At 39.9% G+C, this 26,791-nt stretch overlaps 1 protein-coding gene across 2 annotated transcripts in view; it reads left to right on the top strand.

Annotated features, from left to right (window-relative positions):
- The first annotated feature begins 1,343 nt into the window (after positions 1-1,343).
- GATA5 (GATA binding protein 5) overlaps positions 1,344-26,791 on the top strand; it is a 33,184-nt gene continuing 7,736 nt past the window's right edge. Inside the window, exons 1-4 of one of the 2 annotated variants that reach the window (XM_077252887.1) lie at positions 1,344-1,480; positions 1,902-2,522; positions 17,440-17,609; positions 19,440-19,589. In XM_077252887.1, the coding sequence (XP_077109002.1) occupies positions 2,021-2,522; positions 17,440-17,609; positions 19,440-19,589 (822 nt within the window). In that variant the 5' untranslated portion in view covers positions 1,344-1,480; positions 1,902-2,020. The remainder of the gene's footprint in view (positions 1,481-1,901; positions 2,523-17,439; positions 17,610-19,439; positions 19,590-26,791) is intronic. The other variant, XM_077252888.1, reaches the window with a different exon arrangement.

The raw sequence follows: 26,791 nt of genomic DNA, 5'->3' as shown, positions 1-26,791 counted from the left end.
TTACCTTGTACCTAGAGAATGCACATTTATGTCACACGTTGTTCCCTTATACTAAGTCAATACAGGTAGTTGTTACCTTGTGAGCTATTGGTTGTCCTGTACTGGTACCTGGATAGAGCACATGAGTGTTAGGTTGCTGCATTCTGCAGTTCAGACATTGGCACATTGTTACTTTGCACTTACAGAACACACACAGAGCGACTGGGATTACTGCGAAATCAGCGAACTCACATTTTATCTGATGCGGTTATTACAGGTCACAAACCAGATATTATGTCTCTAAGTATAGTAATGTTAATACTCCAAACATTAGAGCAAAATAATCTCTCTCTTACAGAGCTGACAATAATGGCATTATTGTTAACTTTATTATTAAATTATTATTAACATTATTATTATTATTATTATTAATAATATGCTTTTTTTTAGTATACATGAGCAGAGTTTTATTATACTGCCACACATGCGGCAACACATCGGCTTGGAAGATTAAAGTATAATTTGTATTTTTGTCTATGATTATGGAGGTTTTCGTAATGATGATTACTAAGCTTGGAAATATTGTATATGCCGCACATTTATTATTTTATCCTTAAAGTCGCATAATATGAGCTTTGTCAAGTGCTATATGCTGCACACAGACATATAATATGTAGAATAAAAACACTGGGCTGGATACAGTTAATATAAACCACTTATGTCTGCGATCACTTACCTGCACAACGCATGTAGGTATGAAAAGTGCATACAAACTCTTATCAGGCCACGTGTGCAACGTTTCGACTCCCCAGAACTTGACACAACTTTTTGCATATACATATACAGTATATAGAATGTGCTTCAACATATCTACAGTAATGGCTATAAATTAATTGCATAAAATATATAAACAAAATGTACAATTGTCACCATTAAACACAATGCAGTATGTACTCATATACAGTCACCCTGCACTCATAGGTCTCTGACTATATTCTGACCATGTTAGAATATACCTTTACGTATATTATTATATACAGATTCAGGGATTATTATACAGACACAGGTAACTCTGGTCTTTCACGATAGATAGATAGATAGATAGATAGATAGATAGATAGATAGATAGATAGATAGATAGATAGATAGATAAGACCCAGGCACATTAATACCATATATATGTATGGCCCTGTGCCCACATATTTGGTTGAGCTGACCATGGATGGCAGCACATCAGGGCACTGCAGGTTACCATTGCTGGCCATATACAGGGCACACAGGAGACGTTGCCATTCTGTGCCTGTTGCGGGTGCAGTCACCAATCCCCGGGGACACCAGGTGCTCCTCTGCGCGTCACGTGACTCTGCCCATACAATTGCCCTGCAGTAACGTGGGGCCGCCAGTCAGTTGCTCCCAGGTCGGCGGCGCAGGAGGAGGACGCGCTGCTCTGCTCCTCTCCCGGGAGGCCGCCTCGTAGTGTCTGCAGGAGCACCCGGACCGTGTGAGTAGCTCTCCCCTCTCCTCCCGCCGGTATCTCCCCAGCTCTCCTCCTTATCTGACAGATAAAACCAGGGCAGGTTTATACTGGGATACTGGGGTGGCAGATCTGCAGGACGCGCTCCCATATCTCACTATATCGTCTTATCGCTGTACAAATGTTTGCGCTTCATGCCCTCACTCCACGCAAGATTTATACCCAGGGTTATCAGGAATGTCCCGTGCGTGAACCCCCAGATGCCCCTTTGAGGTTGGCACGGGTCTGGAGGCTGCTGCCTTCCTTGTAGTGCATACCTATATGTGATTAGTATGGGTGCCCATAGGTGTCCTTCATCCTCAGTGCCCCCTCCTACCCCAGGTCTCAGCCCCTTCCCCCTCCTTGGCTGCACTACTCAGATTTCTTAACTTTTGTCTCCTCCACACAGTTCCAGGTACTTCAGAAGTGCAGAAAGCAGGAGATTGTCACTGTAGACCTGGAGAAGGATCCTCACCAGCATCATCACCACCATCACTCCGCCTGGGATTTTGGATATAAGCATTGACCATGTACCAGGGCCTGGCGCTAACGTCCAACCACGGCCAGTCTGCCTACCCTCATGATTCAGCCAATTTCCTGCACCCCACTGCCAACCACTACATGCAGACTGCACGTGTGCCCACCGTGCTGCAACCCCTGCCCTACCTGCAGAGCTGCGACAGTGCCCACCAAGGCCACCACCTGGGCAGCCACCCGGCGTGGACACAGGCGGCTAATGACAACCACGCGTTTAATGCCAGCAGTCCTCACACACCCACGGGTTTCTCCTACTCGCACAGTCCACCCGTGGGCAACAACGCTGGAAGGGACGGAGCCTTTCAAAGCCCCCTGATGACCAGGGAACCGTATGGAAACCCACTGGTGCGCTCAGTGAATGGCTCCTACTCCAGCCCCTACCCTTATGTCAGCCCAGAGATGCCACCCACCTGGGCAACGGGACACTTTGACAGCAGCATGTTGCACAGCCTGCAGAGCAGACCGGGTCTACCAGGGAGACGACCCAGCCTGGGTGAGTGGTGCAGGGGCTGATCCTTACCGTGGCCTAATGGGAACTATGTGGGAAGTATGGAGAGGAGAGTCCATATATACTACCATAGAGCGCTTGTGTGTATATGTATGTATATATATATATAAGTATGGAGAAGAGAGTCCATATATACTACAATAGAGTGCTTGTGTGTATATGTATGTATATATATATAAAGTATGGAGAGGAGAGTCCATATATACTACCATAGGGTGCTTGTATATATATATATATATATAAACAGTATAGCAATCAGAGTCCTCATATACTACCACAGAGTGCGTGTGATAATATGTATAATGTACTATATATATATATATAGGCTTGAGAAAGGCTCAGTTGAGAGCTGAAACGTTGCATGAGATGTGGGCTCAATAAAGACCTGCAAATTACCTTTAAGAATATGGAGTGCTGCCTGTTTTTGTGACATATATATATATATATATATATAGAATAGATAGTTATGAGAGATTATATTTATGTTATTATTATATACAGTATGGAGAGGAGAGACCACACATACAGTGTGTGTGTATAATCCATAATCCACATATACTATTATATAGTGTGTGTATGTATTGTACAGGCAAACAAATGGGTAAATAAAAACCACAATTTGCTTGTTTTTTCACCAACTCACTTATAGGACCATATAGTGTGTGTGCCATAACCAGCGATGGCAATACAATAAGATATATATATATATATATATATATATATATATATATATATATATATATATATCGCCATGACTAATGGTAATAAATACAGAAAACAGGAGTTATTATATAGCTATAAATATATATATATATATATATATATATATATATATATATATATATATATATATATATATATATATATATATATACACACACACATAGATAGATAGATAGATAGATAGATAGATAGATAGATAGATAGATAGATAGATAGATAGATAGATAGATAGATAGATAGAATAACTCCTGAACTGTGGCAGGGGGCGTGCTGTATTTTGTATTTGTTACCTTTAGTATTATGACAGGATATCATTTCCCGCTTTATGTTAGAAACTTTATGGAGGTGATTTGGTGAGGTCTCTGGGGGGGTTCAGGAGGGTCTCCGCATTGTTATAGGGATTGGCCACTTTATCCTGTTTATCTAGATGGCTTATGTAGCACTTTGATCATTGCTGCTTTTAATACAGCGACTGCTACTGAAACCACAGGATATAAGCAGGACATTGTTAGTTATTGCGCTCAGTATCGACTTAGCTCAGCAAAATGGACTTGTAGTGATATGTGAGAACTAGAGAGGAACATAGTAGATAGATTGGTAGAAAGGCACAGCTATATAGCTTGATACATGTTAGACTGATGTATATTGAATAGATGGATTGACACAACACACACAACGATGCAAAATAAATAAGAATGTATTTTAGTTAGAATCACATAAATAAATATGGATTAAAATAATGCTAAAATTTCCCAGTGTCTCTTCCACACCAGGAATTGTACATTGCATATATTTATAGCTATTGTATATCAATCTTGTAGAATAATGTATAGGTAGTATACAGCAGGATAAGGGAAGTAACAAAGATACATTGCAAAATACACAATGTATCAAAACAGTATTAAAAGACCTACCCTGACATATATCTGGTGGTGATACGTTCATATATATTCCATTATATAATTCTATAACATAACTGCAAATGTAGAAGCATCTGAAGAAACACTTTTCATTGTGTATTTATGAATGTGTGATGAATATGTTTGTCATATATATAAAATGTGTGATTATATATTATATATATATGTGCTTCTATCTCACTGTTGAAAGGCTATACTTTTCTTTTCCTTGTCCTGCTATTTCAGAAAGTGATTACTAATGGATTGCTGTGATAACCTCTTTGCAATTGACATCTGACATTAGAGTTGATATACCTGATATTTACTGCAGGGATCACAGCAGATAATCTCCTCATTCACACTTATTACACTGAGATGATAATGTTCCCTCGTATCAGAGAGCAGAATAATAATCAAATACTATGAACATTATTATAATGCTGGGAGATGGATCTGTCAATAATTTTGTCAAGGCCGAGCCATAATGTCAAGTGGTAGTAATAGATGGTAAATTGATTAGATACAATAACACTGCCAGGGCTGCTATATTGTCATACAGGATTACCTTATACTTAAAATAAACCTCCCTGCACCTCTAAATGTTAGTTATCCAGATATATTATTTTAATTATTATTACTGGCTTCTACTACTACTAATAATAATAACAACAAAAAAGTGATATTTAACTTAAAGGTTACAATATAATAAACATATACTACTACATTATATATATATATATATATATATATATATATATAATCCTCACTATTAGTGATATATAGCCATGATAATAATAATATTATTATTAATTAAAATTCTACATTATATATATCTACATGACTAGTAGTAATATGAGATATTTAACATTAGCAAATATATACATATATATTTATATATATACATATATATATGTATATGAATTTCACATTATATTACTATCACAGTTATATACTAAATATATAACCCATATATAAATAGTAATATAACTAATGTGATGTGTGTTATATATATATATATATATATATATATATATATATATATATATATATATATATATATATATATATATATATATATATATATATATATATATATAACTACCAGTGTTTTATTTATTATTCGTTTCTGAGAACATGCTGAAAATCTAATGATAGTAAAGATAGTAATACAAACCATTGGACTATACAATACTAATAGTGGTAGTGATAATAATAATAATCACAATAATAATAATATAATATTGTCATACACAGCCCAGCTTGTCCTTTCATGTAACCAGCCATTATTCTTCCATCTCTGTCCCCTGTACTTCCATATACAGATAATCACTATATGATTGTGATTACTATTAGTCCTTGGTTATTAGCAGTAATGATGATTATGGCGCAGAGAATAAATAATAATTTATATTATCATCATCATATAATCCTCCGTGTGAAACCATGTTCAATAGGGCATCACATAATAATTGTGAGCTTAATGTTAGAGAACAGGGAGAACATTACTTTTTATTTTGTGGATGATTCTAACAAATTAGATCTTCTAAGATCGCCTATTATTAATAATATTAAGGCAAATGACGGCACAGGGACCCTTGTTGGGGACCACCCCCCTATATTTCCTGTAGACAGGCTGCTCCTGGTAATGATCATTCTCCTCTTCTATGTCGCAGTGCGATCCTAGAGAAAACCACAATTGTGTGTCAGTGACAAGGACATATTGTCACATAAGTCACATAAGTGCGACACTTGTGCTGAAGTGACAGTGCGGGGTAGGGGGAGTTGCATACCCTGGATCTGACAGTCGGGGGTCTGCTCTGATGTTGGAGCTACACTACACTAGCCTGGACTGCTGCTTTTTCTGCACATGATATAGCGATTGCCAGTCATGTGGAACTACAAATGCCGGCATGCCGTTTAATCAGAATACTGTGGATGGGTTGTATCAGTGACTTGCTCGCTGTGCTGGCACCTGAGCATTCAGCAGTAGGGCAGAGATCCTGAATATAGTGGGGATGCATTTCAGTAGCTTTTCAGAGGACTCAGATGGGCAGTAATTAGTAAATGAAGATTTCTGTGGAGTCCATAAAGTCCTAAAATTATTGGTCCTGAGCATACAAGTGGAGATAACTTGGAAACTGTACATGAAAAAAAGCAATATGTATAAAGCTGTGTCCCCTACTGATCCATGATAAAGACCCCCTTCCCCTGTGTACCAATATACCATATTATAGGGGTCTTCTTCATAGATTCAGAAAATGGAGGTCACACAGCCTCCATATGGCAGCACATGGATTAAAAATAAAATGAACCTTTTTTATATTCCAGATGTTGGCTCACAGTAGGAAGGGTAGGGTTTTTTGTGTCATTGTTTAACCCTGGTGTTTTTTTTTTGTTTGTTTTTTTTCGGGGGGGGGGGGGGGAGGATGCAAAGGAGTGGTGGGTCCTTGCAGTTTTCTCAAATGCTTTAGTTGTACTATTTATTATTTTTTTTATTCTCAGGCTATTTTCCGCAGCATGGGCACTGTGGATTTGGTTTTCCATGGGTTTACATGGTAGTGTAAACCGCATGGAAAACTGCTGCAAATCCACAGCGGCCAATCCGCAACGTGTGCACGTACCCTCAGAGTGTTTTCTATAGGAACAAAAGTGTGTGAGTAAAAAAAAAAAAAAAAAAAGCCACAAAAATGGGAAAATACTTTTGGAAAATTCTTCCAAGAAAACGAATGAGAGTACGTGTTTTTTTATTTGTTTTTTTTTTTAAGGAGAAGTTGTGTGTGTGTGTGTGTGTGTGTGACAACACATATACATATATATGCTATCTACTGTGAATTTTGCCATGAATCCAAGGCAATTTTACATCAAAATCCACATGTCACATGTAAATGCTAACATGTAATCAGCCTTGCGGTCATGTAATACGCTGCAGATTTTTCACATGCAAATCTAGACTAAAATATCTGCAGCATATTTCTCCACGTACACGAAAACATATCTGTGAGCTAACTACTGATGTGGGTTGATGAATCCAGATAATTTGGTGGTCTCTACAATTGGTGTAATGTGTATGGTGATGCCGCTATATGGTAGAATGCTGTGTGTGCATTCATCCCACGATCAGTATTTGGAGATTTTTTGATGCTGCAGATTTTCTACGCTTTTTTTCATTGAGTTGCTGAGTGCGTTTTTTTTTTACATGGGTTTTTATCACTTTTTTTTTACACTGTGGTTTTTGTATCTTTTGGGTACATCATGTTTTAAAAAAGCTGCCTTGTTTTTGACATGTCCTGGTATTTGCCTTTGACCAAACTTTATTGATACAGTCATGTGTGGGGCTGAGGTCAAACAAAGGAATGAAATAAAGTCCCATTTTCATCCCAAAAACGCTGACAATTTTCATCCTTGCGTCCATATTTTACATCATCAGTTTTAAATATCCATAATCAAATACAGTTTCCGAGGCTGATAAGAACAATATACCAAAAATTGGACACAATGTTCAATGTGGGATCCAATTTTTTTTTTTTTGCGCACCCGTAGACTTGAATAGGCGAGCCTCATCTGAAATATGGAAGAAAAGAGTGCATGCAGCAATTTTTTTTTGCAGTCCATATGAAAAACTGTCATCTGACAGCACACATCCATATAATATGTTCGTCTGAATGAGCCTTTAGGCCTCGTTCAGACGTCTGTGTTTTTTCACTTATGCAAAAAAATGGTCCGAGTGTCATCAGTGTTTGATCCGAGTGTCAGTTTTTACCATTGTATGGAAAAATGAATAAATGAATGACAAATCTTCTATACATTACAATGTTATTCACGGACATCACATGGTCTGTACACTGATGCCATCTATGTGCTGTCTGATTTTTACGGACCCATAGACTTATATTGGTACTTTTTATGCCATAATGTCAGTAAAAAACAGACATGTCGCTGTTATTTTTGCATAGACACATGATCCGCAAAAAAAAAAAAGCATGTAATCCATAGACTATAATGGCAAAAAACACTTGTAGAATGTGTACGTGAAATGCGCATAAATTGCACATAATGAGCATTGATAATATAGTAAGTCTTCCTTCATTTACTCACATTTATATTTTTCAATATGAAAAAAAATAGATCCTTTTCAAATAAAGAAAATGGCTATTAATTAACAGATCAGTTTCCCATAGACTTCAATGTAAAAAAAAAAAACAGATCCAGTGTTTTTTTTAGCTGGACTGGAGTGCTGCTGGATCCATTCTAAGGCCACATTCACATGTTCAATATTTGGTCAGTATTTTACCTCAGTATCTGTAAGTCAAAACCAGGAGTGGGTGAAAAATACAGAAGTGGTGACGTGTTTCTATTATTCTTTTCCTCTGATTGTTCCTCTCCTGATTCTGGATTACAAATACTGAGGTAAAATACTAACCAACTACTGAACGCATGAGCATGGACTTAAAATGTAATCCAAAAGAAGCTAGTGAGTTTTTGTGTGCTGGACATGTTCAGACTGCAACCATGGCTGTTCAGATATGGTCATTGTTTAGCAGCAGTATTTTGAAATAAGCATAGGGGGTTATAATGGGAAGATTTTATATATTTTTCTCCTATTTACCGTAGTTATTTAGTTGCTCCTGGGAAAAGTGTCAGGAGAAATATCTATCTGGTGGCCATTTGTCCGACCCCTAGTAGATAACCCCTACTCTGCAATTAATGTACATTAATGATGGAGTCGGGAGCGATCCCTTAGCCCATCCTTTCATAGTTTTTACAGTTTCAATATACCATATGAGTAGTATCTTATCCTATAAAATAATGGTCTCCAACTGCTATGGCAAAACTACAACACCCATTATTGCCTAAAGGCCACAGACTCTCAAGACTTGAAGGGAGTTGTAATTTTTTAAACAATTGGAGAGCCAGTGTCAAAATGAACATATAGAATAAACGTAGAAATGAATGTATAGAAGCTGCTGCAGTTTGGATAGTTAGCCCATGTATTTCAAGCATTTGCGGAACTACAAGTTCCAGCATGACCTGCAAAGAGTTTGTATGTTCTCTCCGTGTTTGCGTAGGTTCCTCCGGGTACTCCGGTTTCCTCCCACATTCCAAAGACATACTGATAGGGAATTTAGATTGTGAGCCCCAACGGGGACAGTGACGATAATGTGTGTGCAACCTGTAAAGCGCTGCGGAATATGTTAGCGCTATATAAAAATAAAGATTATTATTATTATTATTCTAGCACGTGTTGAGCTGTAATGTCTGGAACATCAGCAGGAGGCACGCAGCAGCTGAGGCCTCTGGATGAATCTCTCTGTATTAGGCTGCCGTCACACTAGCAGTATTTGGTCAGCATTTTACATCAGTATTTGTAAGCCAAAACCAGGAGTGGGTGATAAATACAAAGTGGTGACTTGTTTCTATTACACTTTTCCTCTAATTGCTCCACTCCTGGTTTTGGCTTACAAATACTGAGGTAAAATACTGACCAAATACTGCTAGTGTGACGGCAGCCTATAGTCCCCTGTGCTGCCTGGATCTTGTTCTGTAGCTGAAAACTTTGCTTGATTTGACAGGTGAAGATAAGGGAATGGCTACAAGTTCAGTTATCAGTAAATGATCACTCCATGGGAGTAATTGACCCTAAATATTAGCAATGTCAAAGTGATCACTGTGCAGAAAAGGTTACACAAGCTAACGGACAGGCCTGGTTCAATCATCACGATTTATACAATCGCCATTATCAGCAATTGCCATATTTAACTCACTGTTTGCAAATTAAACCCTCTTTAAACCGAAGCAGCTGGAAGTTTCTATCATTAATCCCCTGTCAAACAGCAGAAGTAGTATGTGCAGGGCAGGGACGATGGGGGTTGTATTATTTTATATAATGAGAGGTCGTCTTATCACTGTTTATTCTGCATTGTCTTGAGTTGTGGTAAGATAACGCCAAGTAATTTTTTTCCCATCATTTTTTTATGTTTGCAAACCAAAAAAATGATGGAAGTTGCCGCCTATCTTCTCCTAGCAAGCAGATAGTGGGGAAAGGACAGCACAAGGATGCAACTAAGGCCACGGTCACACGTTCAGTATTTGGTGAGTATTTTACCTCAGTATTTGTAGCCAAAACCAGGAGTGGGTGATAAATGCAGAAGTGGTGACGTTTGTCTATTATACTTTTCCTCTGATTGTTCCACTCCTGGCATTGGCTTATAAACACTGAAGTAAAAAATTCATCAAATGCTCAATGTGTGAATGTGGCCTTGAAAATAACATGTTCCTGTTTTGTCTGTTAGGCCACGTGCACATGTTGAGTATTTGGTCAGTATTTTACCTCAGTATTTGGAAGCCAAAACCAGGAGCGGGTGATAAATACAGAAGTGGTGACGTGTTTCTTGTAAGGCTGCCGTCACTCTAGCAGTATTTGGTCAGTATTTTACATCAGTATGTGTAAGCCAAAACCAGGAGTGGAACAATTCGAGGAAAAGTATGATAGAAATATATGCACCACTTCTGTATTTATCACCCACTCCTGGTTTTGGCTTACAAATACTGATGTAAAATACTGACCAAATACTGCTAGTGTGACGGCAGCCTAACTCAGAGCCGTTTTATAGTTTTGCTTAAGCCGGTGTCACACTAGCGAGTTTTACGGACATATGAGAGGTGCAGAAAATACAGATTGCATACGGTACAATGATTCTCTATGGCCCAGCTCCTATCTGCCGTATTTTACTGATCCGTATTATACGGTCTTGTACGGCCGTAGAAAATCGCAGCATGCTGCGTTTGTCACCGTATTGCGCAAAAAAAAAATCGCCAATGAAAGTCTATGGGGGCGAGAAAAATATGGATTACACACGGACCATGCGTGTGACTTGCGAGAAATACGCACCGGTGTTCTCTAGAAAAGCCGGCAATTCAGTGTGGTGTACAGTAAAATCACACTGACAGAATAGAATAGGTAGAATAAATGTCTACACATAGAATAGGTATATATATATATAGAGACTCAAAAAAGAGGCAGCACTCCATACTCATGGTGAAACATGTGGCAGGTTTAATCGACCCACATAGCCGGGCGACGTTTCAGCTCAAACTGAGCCTTTATCAAGCAGCTTTATCAACCTGCCACATGTTTCACCATGAGTATGGAGTGCTGCCTCTTTTTTGAGTCTCTGTGAATTTGCAGTAATCGTTGGACTGATTACCTGGGGCTTTGCACCCGAAGATAAGTACCTATGTTGTGCTGTTCCTTTTTTCTTATTATATATATATATATATATATATATATATATGTCAGTGAGACACATATATATATATTTATATTTCATACAGCGCTAGATAACATAAAAGCCGGTAATTCAATTGCCGGCTTTTGCTATCTCCTTCCCAAACCCGACATGATATGAGACATGGTTTACATACAGTAAACCATCTCATATCCCTTTTATTTTTTTGCATATTCCACACTACTAATGTTAGTAGTGTGTATGTGCAAAATTTGGGCCCTCTAGCTATTAAATCAAAGGGTTAAATTGTGGAAAAAATTGGCGTGGGCTCCCGCGCAATTTTCTCCGCCAGAGTGGTAAAGCCAGTGACTGAGGGCAGATATTAATAGCCTAGAGAGGGTCCATGGTTATTGGCCCCCCCTTGCTAAAAACATCTGCCCCCAGCCACCCCAGAAAAGGCACATCTGGAAGATGCGCCTATTCTGGCACTTGGCCACTCTCTTCCCACTCCCGTGTAGCTGTGGGATATGGGGTAATGAAAGGTTAATGTCACCTTGCTATTGTAAGGTGACATTAAGCCAGATTAATAATGGAGAGGCGTCAATTATGATACCTATCCATTATTAAACCAATAGTACGAAATGGTTAATAAAACACACACACATTATTACAAAGTACTTTAATGAAATAAAGACACAGGGTGTTTTAATATTTTATTAGACTCTTAATCCACCTGAAGACCCTCGTTCTGTAAAAAAGGAAAAATAAAAAAACAACAATATCCCATACCTTCCGTTGTTCAGGTCACGTCCCACGATGTAAATCCATCTGAAGGGGTTAAATCATTTTACACCCAGGAGCTCTGCTAATGCAGTAGCTCCTGTCTGTAAAACTTGGTGAATGAATGGAATGTAGGGGAATGTCCTGTAGTTACCTTGAGTCGCGGTGATGCGCTCTCTGCTGGATGTCCTCATATGAACTTGAGCCTGGGAATTTTTCCCACGCTCGAGTTCATATGCGGACATCCAGCAGAGGGCGCATCACCGCGACTCAAGGTAACTACAGGACATTCCCCTGCTTTCCATTCATTCCCCGGGGGGTTTTACAGCCAGGAGCACTGCATTAGCAGAGCTCCTGGGTGTAAAATGATTTAACCCCTTCAGATGGATTTACATCGTGGGACGTGACCTGAACAACGGAAGGTATGGGATATTGTTGTTTTTTTATTTTTCCTTTTTTACAGAACGAGTGTCTTCAGGTGGATTAAGAGTCTAATAAAATATTAAAACACCCTGTGTCTTTATTTCATTAAAGTACTTTGTAATAATGTGTGTGTGTTTTATTAACCATTTCGTACTATTGGATTAATAATGGATAAGTGTCATAATTGACGCCTCTCCATTATTAACCTGGCTTAATGTCACCTTCCAATAGCAAGGTGACATTGACCCTTCATTACCCCATATCCCACAGCTACACTGGAGTGGGAAGAGAGTGGCCAAGTGCCAGAATAGGCACATCTTCCAGATGTGCCTTTTCTGGGGTGGCTGGGGGCAGATGTTTTTAGCAAGGGGGGGCCAATAACCATGGACCCTCTCTAGGCTATTAATATCTGCCCTCAGTCACTGGCTTTACCACTCTGGTGGAGAAAATTGCGCGGGAGCCCGCGCCAATTTTTTCCACGATTTAACCCTTTAATTTAACAGCTAGAGGGCCCAAATTTTGCACATACACTCTACTAACATTAGTATTGTGGAATATGCAAAAAAAAAGGGATATGAGATGGTTTACTGTATGTAAACCATGTCTCATATCATGTTGGGTTTAGGAAGGAGATAGCAAAAGCCGGCAATTGAATTACCGGCTTTTATGCTATCTAGCGCTGAATTAAATATATATATATATATATATATATATATATATGTGTGTCTCAATGACATATATACTGTATATATATATATATATATATATATATATATATATATATATATATATATATATATATATATATAGATACTGTATAAATGTTTTAACGAACATTTGAGCACATAAATCCATTAGATGTCGGTTTTGCAAGCCTGCGAGAAAATATCGCAGTACGGATGCCATACGGATTACATACGGAGGATGACATGCGCAAAATACGCTGACACACCCTGCCTACGGATGACATACGGATCACTATTTTGGGAACATTTCTGCGTATTACGGCCGTAAAAGACGGACCATAATTTCATACGCTGAGTCTGACGCCGGCCTTAGCAATAATCCATAACAATGCCCATATAGTTGCACGGGTCACCACTGACTCACTAAAATAATGTTGTGGTATAGTTTTTTTATATTTTGTTTACTTTTCTACACTTTTTGATATAGTTGTGTACAAAAAAGTTTAACTGACAAATATCTGCCTGTCTGAACCAGCATGGTGGCTCAGTGGTTAGCACTGTATGGTGGCTCAGTGGTTAGCATTGCAGCAGTGCTGGGGTTCTCAGTTTAAATTCCACCAAGGACAACATCTGCAAGGAGTCTGTATGTTCTCCCCTTGTTTGTGTGGGTTTCCTCCGGGGTCTCCGGTTTTCTCCCACACTCCAAAGACATACTGAATCTAGATTGTTAGCTCCAATGGAGACAGTGATGATGTCTGTAAAGCGCTGTGGAATTCGATGGCGCTATATAAGTAACATCACAAGGACACTCTTTTTGCGATGTGTCCGATGACATAGTTAATGTGCGCCAGGAAAATGTCACAGTGTATACTTGAAGCCCAAACGTGGTATGAACTCGCGTTAAGGCCACATTCAGATGTCAGTGATTTTTCTGGTACTCAAACAATGGCACAATTTTCATCAGTGTTTTTGATCCGATTTTTATCAGTATTTGGTCAGATTTACCATTAGCGATTTTCTTGTAGGAAAAAAAAATCTAAGCTTTTCCCATCAATTACAATGTTAAAAACGTACATAGGACGGACCTCACATGGATGGCAATGTGTGCTGCTAATGATTTTTCATGGACCCATATGCTTATATTGGTAATTTTGATCTGTGATTTGGATTAAAAACAGACATGTCTCCACTTTTTTGTGAACCACTTGGTTTGTAGAAAAATGCAAACATATGAACAGCCATGTAGACTATAATGAGCAAGTATTCTGTCCGTGAAAAACACTGATAGAACATGCATAATTTACAGACATCTGAAGGAGGCTTAAATAAAACTATTCAGTCATTATAAAGCTGGCGGCATATCTTAGATATCTGTCGGGCAAACGTTCCCAACTATGTACATGCATTTTTGATGTGGAGAGGGGATTAAGCTGCTGCCAGGCACCCCTGTCCCCTCTAGATACCTGTGTCCCCTACAGACATTTTGTGGAAGCAGAATATCTCTCATGAGAATAATGATCAGGCATGTTGAAATCCAACTTCCCAATCCTTCTTTCCTGGAGCTACTGTCATGGGGAGAGAATCAGGACACAAAGGATGCATATTAAATTAATTTTTGGGGCCTTAATAAACTCATATCTATCTATTTATCCCATATCTATCTATCTATCTATCTATCTATCTATCTATCTATCTATCTATCTATCTATCTATCTATCTATCTATCTATCTATCTATCTACCTATCCCTCTGTCTGTCTATCCCTCTGTCTGTCTATTTTAGCCTCTGGTAAAGCATTGCCTAACTGCAGAGGGCAATCTATACACTCCATTTCCACGCTTCCCCATTTCCAATTTGGAAGATGCTGTGCCATTTTGCTTTTCACCTTAGGCAGCAGTAAAGCTAGCTACACAGCTAAAAACTTCCATATTTCTCCAAGATGTACACCATGGTGCCTATTCCATCTTCCCCTGCACAGTGCTAGTGTCTGTATACATCAAAGTGTCCATTTCATGTGCTCATCTATCCCCATGTCAGGGTTGTCCTCAGACTGGAGGATGCTCACAACCTTTTGGATTGACTGGGGAATCTGCCCCCCTGCCCCTTCCTCCCACTCTCAGGGTCTGTCATTTGTCAACTGTAAAGTCTGGGTGATAGATTTGTATTGTAGGAGCTGACCAAAAACTGTCCGAACCCTGAGCTGTGAGCCATAAGCATTCCATCAGCCCCCAGCCTGCCTGTCGCCAGCAGTCAGCATGGAAAACTATGTGATGGAGTTCAGGAAAGTTTCCAAGCCCCCTCCTCCTTTTATCATCTTACAATAACATTGCACTAATCATTTATTGTCCAGCTCTGTGGGGGCTGCTGGGAAGGGAAGCCCAAGTCTTTTTTTGGGGAGAAAGGGTTAATCTTTTCAGGTATGCAGGAAAGAGTTAACAAGTCTGTCTCAATCAATCTTCATTTCCACCCCCTCTTCTCTCTGAAAATTCACCCTTGTGCCAGTGGGGAGCTATGTATCACTCACACAAATTAATACATGTTAGCGTGCACAGGGCTTGGCAGCCATACATTACACATCAAATCCTGTCCTCCTGTACATTAGAGGCAGGTCACCACCAGCACACCCAAATAGTCATTACAGCATTTAACATTAAGCCGAGTGCAGCTGAAATGTGACAAAAATGTAAAATGCGCCAGTAATAGAGAAGGCCAGATCAGAAAACAACACCGCGTATTAAACATTAACCCCGCGCAATAACATAACTTGTGCAGCACAAAACGGGGCGACCTCCACCAGATCCCAGAATCCAGTAACATTCCCATGTCACACAGCGATCCTTCATCGCCCTGAACTCTGACAGTTCATGTGACGCTGTACTGCCATTGGACATATAACATTCATTTTCCACCATCAGCCAGTTTTGTTGTATATTCCCTAGAGGGGTTACTCTGGTCTCTGAATATTTCTCCGCTGTTAAATGTCCCATAATATTTAATGGAAAATTTTAACATTGCTTATATTTGCCAGAATTATTTACGATTGGGTTAGAAATGCAACCTAGACCTGTAGGTAATGTGGAGGTCTGTGGTACCAGAAAGAAGTATCTATCTATTATCTATCTATCTGCCTATCCATCTGTCTACCTATCCATCTATCTACCTATCTATCATCTATCTATCTACCTATCGATCTATAGATCTATCTATCTATCTATCTATCTATCTATCGATCGATCTATAGATCTATCTATCTATCTCTGTCTGTCTATCTCTACTCACTATATCTATATAACTAGTTTTAAAGATGTGTGAGAAATTGTTTAAACGTTTACAAATAACTAATTGTTCTTGTCTACAATATTTTCTGCAAATGAGTAATAATTTTGTAGTGAGGAATCTGATCAAATGAAGCTCATAAGTTCTGAATAATATTAAATATTGTACTTTTATGTGTTCACTTCTTTTTTTACTCATGTGGAGGGCTTTTTCTCACACAACTATTCTGTTCATTCTGTAACTTCTATTTTTAATCCACTTTTTTGCTCAGTGGAATGGACCATAATTTGCGATCAGGAAATCTTCACAGTGATGATGGCTGTTCATTTTATTATGTGCCTGTATTCAGAAGTTTGAGTACATTACAGTGAAGTGAATACATTTGGGGTCTTTTGGGCACACCTTTCATTATCTTAATCATCACTTAACTTAATAATGTGACATCTTTGTAATTTGTTCTCAGTGACATGGACTCTCATGTTGAGACCTGGAAGCTGTCACCAATCTGCTGCCATTGACTGTGCTTTTCATAATGTTCCTCCGTTTAGTAATTTTGGTGCATTATGGCTTCATACTATGAAGAAGTTCAGATAAATCCCCTTCAGTTTGTTCTTGATTAGGAGGATCTTCACAGCTAACCATTTCCATTTCTCACAGATCTTTTCTTATTAAAGCTACTATAATTTCATCATATGGTGGCTTTAGTGGGCACAGTTGTAGGGTCTGTATTACGGCCATAATGCATAGGCTTCTCTGGTGATTTATGTTCCCTTCAGTAGAACCAGGTCACAGTGGCATCCAGTGTAGTATTTTGGCTTTGTAAATCTTGATACTTTTACCTATTTACTCATTCTTCATTCATCACTAATTATCGCATTTCTGTCCATAGAATACCTTGAAGATTTCCATGCCGAAGGAAGAGAATGCGTGAACTGTGGAGCAATGTCCACCCCTTTGTGGAGAAGAGATGGCACCGGGCACTACCTGTGTAACGCCTGCGGGTTGTACCATAAGATGAATGGAATCAACCGACCGCTCATCAAGCCGCAGAAAAGACTGGTAAGAGATTTCTTACTATTTAATCCATTCAATCATTTTTTTTATTATCTTAAGTAGTAGTCTCCAACATATGGCTTAACAAAACTGCAATTCCCAGCATCCCCTAACAGCCGGAGGGCATTGATTCCACTGTATCCCTTTACCTATTTCCCTTTTATCAACCGGCAAAAATTCAAGATTTCATCCTCATTATTAAATTATTATGGTAGTGCGAGTCCTACAGATCGAAAACTACTCCCTGCTCATCGTCATGTACAGAGTCAGGACTTCACCTGTGTAATGTCCGTATGATATAATAGACACGTGAACACTGGCATACAAAGAGTACAGATAAAAATAATGCTGCTTTATGCCAGCACCCATAACTGCCTCAAAAGGGTCCTACGGCATCCATTCCACTTTCATGACCATATGCAAAGGACAAGATGATCCTGGAGTGGGATGTCTCTCTCTGGAGACCCACCGGTCCCATTATAGACTGAAAACCTCTGTAATACAGAATGTGATGGAAATCAGACACACAGATACAACATGGACCCCAGATTTCCAAATCCATGCATATCAGAAATATGGTCAGGTGCACGTTCGCTTTTCGTCGTCTTCAGAAGCTTTTTCCTCTAAACACCATATGGGGAAGCCGTCTTCCATAGACCTTTTATAGTACACTTGCTTTAGATTAACACCAAGAAGTCAGATTTTCTGCGAGGTGCAAGATCTGAGATCTCCATAGAGCTTGATGTGTGAGGATGAAGGGTTATTGGGGGCCCCTGCTCGGGAGTAAGCCGCACTCTCTGAAAGCGGTTAGTCGCGTTCTCTCCAGAGTATTACTGGCATTATTATCAGCTTCTGGAGAATCCATCACAAGATAAAGATTTACACAGCGGAGACATCTGCAAGAAAAATCGTGCATTTAGTCTCCGTTTTTTAATTCTCTGTTGCTGCTATAAATGAGATTCCTTTAAAGGTTTGCACTCAGTGGTGAGCTCGCACCTATGTGTTTCTCTGCATCGTCCCTCTCCTATCCTTTGGGTGCACATATGTCTGCATAAGAGCTGGATACACACAACTGTAGCGTAATTTTTTTTTGGCCACATCCATCATTAGGGCCAGGGCAGACGATCGTAAAAATCAGATGAGTGCTATCCGTCATTTTGACTGGTAGCACTTGCCTCCATGTTATTCTATGGGACCATGCATATATCCACTTTTTTTTTCCTTGGGCCTAGTGAACCAAGGCAGGGATTTGAAGCATGCACAAGTTGCTTCCGATTATCAGATCACACTCGGCCATTCATGGCTATGGGTCCGTGCAAAAAATCGGACCACACTCAGATAACAAGTGTGAGTATTGGGCTGTACAGAGAAGAAGATGCTTTGACAATCTCCTAACATCATGGCTGTAGTCCCATCCTTTACTTTTATTAAAGGGGGTTTTCACTATATTTTTAAACTTATCAGTGGGAAGCTTCACTGCTAAAAGAGAAACAGAAATAAAGCATAATTAGTAGAGATGAGATAATTGAGTCACAGGACCTTGGTCCAGCTGCCAGATCAGTTTTCAATGGCCGCTGGATTGGAGACCCAAGAACCACCTCCCACATTTCCGGCTCCTCTTTTGATTAGCTGGCTCCCTGTGTGTGTTACTCCACAAAGCAATGATGTCATGCTAGGCCAACTAATCAAAAGAGGAGCCGGGGATGTAGGTATGCTGAGGTTCACCAGGCTCTCGTCCACCGGCCACTGAATACTGACCTGGCGACTGGACCAGGGTCCTGAAAATCGATTTGCTCATCTCTAGTAATTACCATTGTAATCTGTACCCCATTCCAGCTGTCTGTCTCTGCCGGACCAGAAGAGATGACATCGCAACCACAACCGTCACTGATTGGTTCCATGGTCAGGTGGTGTTCAGGACGTCATGAGTTCCGATCCAACGAAAACTGTTGGAGCAGCAACACTGGAGGGAGGCAGATTACGATGGTAAGTATGATTTCTTTATTTTTCTTTCAGCAGGGTGGCTTCCTAGTGATAACTTTAAAATCTAGTGGAAACCCCCTTTAAAAACTCCTAAGTGACCATCAATATAACTTAAAACTGACCTGAGATATATGTGAATAGCGTCCCTCGATGGGTGAAAATGCAGCAGCTGTCAGCTGTACACAATAGCTGACTCCCAATGTATAACTGTTTAATCCCTTAGATGTTGCCGTCAACAGTGACTATGGCATTTAGATGGTTAACAACAGTGTGCGGGCTCCCTCTTTAACTCCATCAGCACCCTGGGATACTGATTGTGTGGTCCTGATGCTTGCCATGGCAATTTATGGCCTTAGAGTCTGCTGGCTATAGTGACCTGTTCAGAAGTTAGAAACATTTAGTTGGCAAAAATAACATTTTTCTTATGTCATGTCACTTTGCATTTATTCCTGAAAAGCACCGTAAGGGTTAATAAACTACCTGACTGCAATTTTTGAGGGGTGCATTTTTTTTATATGGCTATCACTTTTGTGGGTTTCCCAATCTATAGGTCCCCCAAAGTTAATTTAAAACTGAATAGGTTTCTAAAAAAAATAAGTTTTGAAAATTTTCCTGAAAAGATGAAAAATTACTGCTACATTTTCAAAGTTTCTAACAAAATAAAAGAGCATTTTACAGATGGTGCTGATGTAAAGCAGAGATGAGGAAAATGTTATTTATTAAGTATTTTGTGTGGTATGACTATCTGGATTAAAGGCATAATCATTCCAAGTTTGAAAGTTTCATATTTTTAGAATTTTTTGTCAAATTTCTGATATTTTTATAAATAAGTGCAAAATATATCAAGCTAAAATTATCCTTATCATAAAATATAATGTGTTATGCAAAAATAGGCTCAAATTCACTGGGATATGTTGAAACATTCCAGAGTTATTGCCACATAACATGACACGTCAGATTTGAAAAATTTGGCCTGGTCACTAAGGGGATAGGAAAAGTTATTTTTATACAGCCCAATTCTCACACTAAGGCCGGCGTCACACTGGCGAGTTTTACGGACGTAAGAGCGCAGAAACTACGTCCGTAAAACTCGCATAACATACGGCACAATTATTCTCAATGGGGCTGCTCCTATTAGCCGTATATTACGGTTCAGTATTATACGGCTTTCTACGGGCGTACAAAATCGCAGCATGCTGCGTTTGTCAGCGTACTGCGCAAAAAAATCGCCAATGAAAGTCTATGGGGGCGAGAAAAATACGGATTCCACACGGACCAGCAGTGTGACTTGCGAGAAATACGCAGCGGTGTTAGTGAAAAGTCGGTAATTCAATTGCCGGCTTTTCATTTCTCCTTCACAAACCCGACATGATATGAGACATGGTTTACATACAGTAAACCATCTCATATCCCCATTTTTTTTGCATATTCCACACTACTAATGTTAGTAGTCTGTATGTGCAAAATTTCAGCGCTGTAGCTGCTAAAATAAAGGGTTAAATGGCGGAAAAAATTGGCGTGGGCTCCCGCGCAATTTTCTCCGCCAGAATGGTAAAGCCAGTGACTGACGGCAGATATTAATAGCCAGGAGAGGGTCCATGGTTATTGGCCCCCCCGTGGCTAAAAACATCTGCCCCCAGCCACCCCAGAAAAGGCACATCTGGAAGATGCGCCTATTCTGGCACTTGGCCACTCTCTTCCCACTCCCTGTAGCGGTGGGATATGGGGTAATGAAGGGTTAATGCCACCTTGCTATTGGAAGGTGACATTAAGCCAGATTAATGATGGAGAGGCGTCAATTATGACACCTATCCATTATTAATCCAATTGTTGGAAAGGGTTAAAAAACACACACACACATGATTGATAAGTATTTTAATGAAATAAACACAGCGGTTGTTGTAATAATTTATTGTTCTCTCAAATCCATTTGCAGAGCCTCGCTTGGCAACATAATAAACGCACAAGATACATACCTTCTGATGTACTGTCAGGTCCAACGATGTAATCCATCTGAAGGGGTTAACTAATATTACAGGCAGGAGCCCTGCTAAATGCAGCTGTGCTCCGTGCTTGTAATTCCCCTGCGAATGAATGAAATGTAGGTCATTGACCTACATTTCATTCATTCGCGGTGATGCGCCCCCTGGTGGATGTCCTCATATGACCTGGAGCGTGGGAAAAAGTTCCCAGGCTGCAGTTCATGAGAACATCCACCAGAGGGCGCCTCACCGCGAATGAATGAAATGTAGGTCAATGACCTACATTTCATTCATTCGCAGGGGAATTACAAGCACGGAGCACAGCTGCATTTAGCAGGGCTCCTGCCTGTAATATTAGTTAACCCCTTCAGATGGATTACATCGTTGGACCTGACAGTACATCAGAAGGTATGTATCTTGTGCGTTTATTATGTTGCCAAGCGAGGGTGTTCCTGATGGATTGAGAGAGCAATAAATTATTACAACAACCGCTGTGTTTATTTCATTAAAATACTTTTTAATCATGTGTGTGTGTGTTTTTTAACCCTTTCATACAATTGGATTAATAATGGATAGGTGTCATAATTGACGCCTCTCCATTATTAATCTGGCTTAATGTCACCTTCCAATAGCAAGGTGGCATTAACCCTTCATTACCCCATATCCCACCGCTACAGGGAGTGGGAAGAGAGTGGCCAAGTGCCAGAATAGGCGCATCTTCCAGATGTGCCTTTTCTGGGGTGGCTGGGGGCAGATGTTTGTAGCCACGGGGGGGCCAATAACCATGGACCCTCTCCTGGCTATTAATATCTGCCCTCAGTCACTGGCTTTACCATTCTGGCGGAGAAAATTGCGCGGGAGCCCACGCCAATTTTTTCCGCCATTTAACCCTTTATTTTAGCAGCTACAGCGCTGAAATTTTGCACATACACACTACTAACATTAGTAGTGTGGAATATGCAAAAAAAAGGGGATATGAGATGGTTTACTGTATGTAAACCATGTCTCATATCCTGTCGGGTTTGTGCAGGAGAAATGAAAAGCCGGCAATTGAATTACCGGCTGTTCACAGATATCGCGCTGAATGAAATATAAATACAGACTATATATATATGTGTCTCAATGACATATATATATATATACTGTATATATGTTTTAATGAACATTTGAGCACATAAATCCATTAGATGTCGGTTTTGCAAGCCTGCGCGAAAATCTCGCAGTACGGATGCCATACGGATTACATACGGAGGATGCCATGCGCAAAATACGCTGAAACACCCTGACTACGGATCAATATTTTGGGGACATTTCTCCGTATTACGGCCGTAGTACGGACGTATAATACGTGGCGTATTTTCTTACGCCATGTGTGACCCCAGCCTTAGGGCTCATTTCCACTTGCGAGAAAAAAAACGGTCTGTAATCTGGACCGAAAAAAAGGGATGAAAAGTATGCGTTTGTCATGCCAGTTCAATGCGATTTTTTAACCGCACCATCCATTTTACATCCGTATGCAATCCGTTTTTTTTCTCTGCAACTATTTTTATACAGTCATTTACAGGACCATTTACAGTGTTCTATGCCACAGAATGGTAAGGTATCCGTTAAAAACGGACGGAATACAGATGGTCCGTATTCCGTGCGTTTTTTTCTCGCACCCATTGACTTGCATTGGTGAGTCTCGTCTGAGACTCGCAGCGAATCGCAGCATGCTGCGATTTTTTTCTCAGTCCGATTTCGGCTGAAAAAAAATCACAAATGAGATGTCACCTATTGAATAACATTGGTCCGAGTGCAATCCGATTTTTTATCGGATTGCACTCGTCCGTTTTTCTTGCAAGTGGAAATGAGCCCTAAGGGTGCAGTCAGATCGCCATGTAAATTGGACCTTGACATGTGTTTCTATGCAGTTGTCACGCTCGAGGAGCCACCGGCCAGTCCGTGCTCTGCGCTCCGATCGTGGTCCAATTTATACTTACGTCTGACTGCACCCTAATGTAGAATGTCGCAAAAAAATAAATGACAAAAAATACCCTACAGTTATGTGTATACAGATCCTATACAGACAAATGTATCTTCATGATAAAAGACTACATACATACAAAGGATACCCAAAGGATAGGGGGTAGAGGTAGTAGAGCAACACGTGACTGCTAGCTATGGGGACACAAAGGTCTGCATAGAAGCTGTAGGCACAAAATGGTAGTTTTTTTTATTTAAGACTTGCTAAAGTTGCTTAATTTTTTTTAGTTTGCACATCTAATATAATAGTTTGAGACTTGTGGCCTAAGAAAGTCATAAAATTCAAACCATAGTCCCATCCCCTGATGACCCCGCATCCGAGGTGAAACATGTTGGGGGGACATGTGCTGTAGGAAAAACTGTCCTGTTTACCCGATAATGTTGACACCCCGGGGTGACACTAAGTGATATTTGGCAATCGCCTCTACATTATATTAGAATTCTTTAGGCAATATAGGGACAGAAGATTTCATGTTTAGTTTTACCCCACTATTTTAGTCCATAATAAAAGTTACGTTTTAGGACTTGTCACTGAGGGTTCCTGTTGGGTCATCCCAAATTGTACATGGCTGTTATATTTAACCCTCCCAAGCCCTTACAAGATCTCCTCAATTTGCACATTGAAAGCCAGAAAAGTTGAATCTCGACCACCCTGTACACATGCCTGCTCAGTTTGACTCAGCGTACATTTGTTTTCAATGGGGAGAGTGGAATTAGCTTCTGTTCACACAGTTCTGGCTGTGACTTATATTCCCTGAGAACAAAGGATCAAAGATGAAATTCAATATGCCCCATCCTGCTTTACCCCGGAATCATTTTGGGGGGCTATCGGGAAATCCCTATACACATTAGACTGATGATAATTCAATTGAAACTATTGGGTTTGGCAGACTTCTCTCTCATGTGTATATAGACTGGTTGCAGAATAAAGACATGAATGCAGAATTATGTTATGTATTTAGATGGAAGGGATGTAATGATACCAGATATAATGCATGGATGCCTCCAGCACTTCAGGGATAAGAGGAATCGGAGCGTGTGATACATATAGTGCACACAGTCATCGGCAAACAGAAAGAGGCGTTAACAGAAGGGTAACATGTGGGCCTTGTGTAATATGGAAGGAACCATACAGCGCAGGTCATTTATACATGGCTTTACTTACATACAGGGTGCAGCGGTCAGGACTGACGAAGCCGAGCTATTGGCATGGCACATTATAAATGACTGCAACATGAATAGAGCAGAACTTTGTACCCAGAGAATTCAGCAATGTAGATGGCAGCAGCACTTGATAGTGACTGGCTGAGAGAACAGGGGGTCTGAGGTGGTCCTGAGATGATAGCAGTGTTATAAAGCCAATTCACACTCAGTGGAATTTGATGACTGGGAGAGACCCTGCATATCTCTATGGGAGCAGCAATGAGATACTGAATGATGGCATAGCTTTTACGTGTTTTCTTTGCTGAGGATTTGCAATGCATTTCATCCTTTTAATTATTTTTAGAAGGCTATACGTACCATGGGGAAAGAGACAGCAGCTTTTACACAAGGGGAAGGAGGGTTTCCACTCCTGGTTAGCACAGGAAGTTCTGCTTCCCAGTGGTTGATGGGCTCCTCTTTTCCATTAGAATTATGCTAGTAAATAAAGGGGAAGAAAAAATGTACAATTGGTGGAGAAAGGTTGAACTTGATGGACCTAGGTAACTATGGAGTTGTCTTATGAAGCTGCTCCATATTGGGGCCCCATTTAGATATTAATATTGCAGCCATCTTTGCTCTGTGTACACTGTAGTAGTTAGATAATACCTGCAATATGCTAAATCATTTCTTGAATTGGCATAAATCCATAATATGGTTCCTTTAGAATCAATGGGCTCATCTTGTATTTTTGTTCCTGCAGAAAACATATTTTTTTCTTAAAAATAGTAGCTTTCCTCTTCATGCAGCACATTAACGAGCATTGCTTCAAGAGATAATGAAGGGGCATAATATGGGGAGAAATTGGGATGCCAGCTAGTGATGTTCAAATGTGCTGGGATAAGGTGTTATCTGAGCATGTTCAGGTGCTAACTGAGTATCTTCAGCATTCTCGAAAAATATGTTAGAGGCCCAGCACCTCCATGTTTCGTGGTTGTTTAAAAGATGCAACACATGCAGGGATTACCTAACAAACAGGCAATCTCTGCATGTGCTGTGGCTGTCGAAGAACCGCAAGACATGCAGCCACGGGGACTCAAACATATTTTTCGAGCATGCCGAAGACAATCGGTTAGCACCTGAGCATGCTCAGATAACACCTTCTCCAAGCACATTTGCTCATCACTAATGCCTACATGAGCCCCATACCAACAAATAAGGCTATGTTCACACTTTGCGTTTTTTGCTGCGGATCCGCAGCGGATTTGCCGCTGCGGATCCGCAGCAGTTTTCCATGCAGGGTACAGTACAATGTTACCCTATGGAAAACAAAAAACGCTGTTCCCACTTTGCGGAAAATCCCTTTAAAAACCGCGCGGAATTGCTGCGGAAAAAAAGAAGGAGCATGTCACTTCTTTCTGCGGATTCCACAGCGGTTTTCAACATGCACCAATAGGAAAGTGCTGTTGAAAACCTGCAGAGGAATCAGCAGAAGAAACCGCAGGAAAATCCGCAGGGAAAACCGCAGCGGTTTTTCAATGCGGTTTTTCCAAATCCGCTGCGGAAAAATCCGCAGCAAAATCTGCAAAGTGTGCACATACCCTAATAGTCCTCCTCTATTAACCCTTTCTGTCTTTGACCTTTCTTCTTTTCCCCCCCTGCTTCCAAGAGCCATACATTTTTTATTCTATTGTCGACATAGCCATATGAGGGCTTGTTTTTTTTTGCAGAAAAAGCTGTAGTTTTGAATGACAACTTTCATTTTATCATATAATGTATTGTAAAATTCCAAGTGTGATGAAATGGTGAATAAATGCAATTCTGCTATATATATATATACAGTGTGTATATATATATATATATATATATATATATATATATTTTTTATTTTTTTTTTAATTTATAAAATAACTTGGAAACATGATTGTCCAGGTCAGAGCGATTTTGGGGATAATAAGCTTGCATAGATTAATTTTCTATTTATGTGATGGCAAAACATTTTGCTGGTTTGTGACGCTATTTTCCAAGATCCAAAACATTTTTACTTTTCTGTTGAGG

Source organism: Ranitomeya variabilis, chromosome 4 (genome assembly GCF_051348905.1).
Source record: "Ranitomeya variabilis isolate aRanVar5 chromosome 4, aRanVar5.hap1, whole genome shotgun sequence".
Taxonomy (NCBI): Eukaryota; Metazoa; Chordata; class Amphibia; order Anura; family Dendrobatidae; genus Ranitomeya; species Ranitomeya variabilis.
Note: the sequence above shows the minus strand (reverse complement) of the source record. Positions and strands in the feature narration are given on the sequence as shown.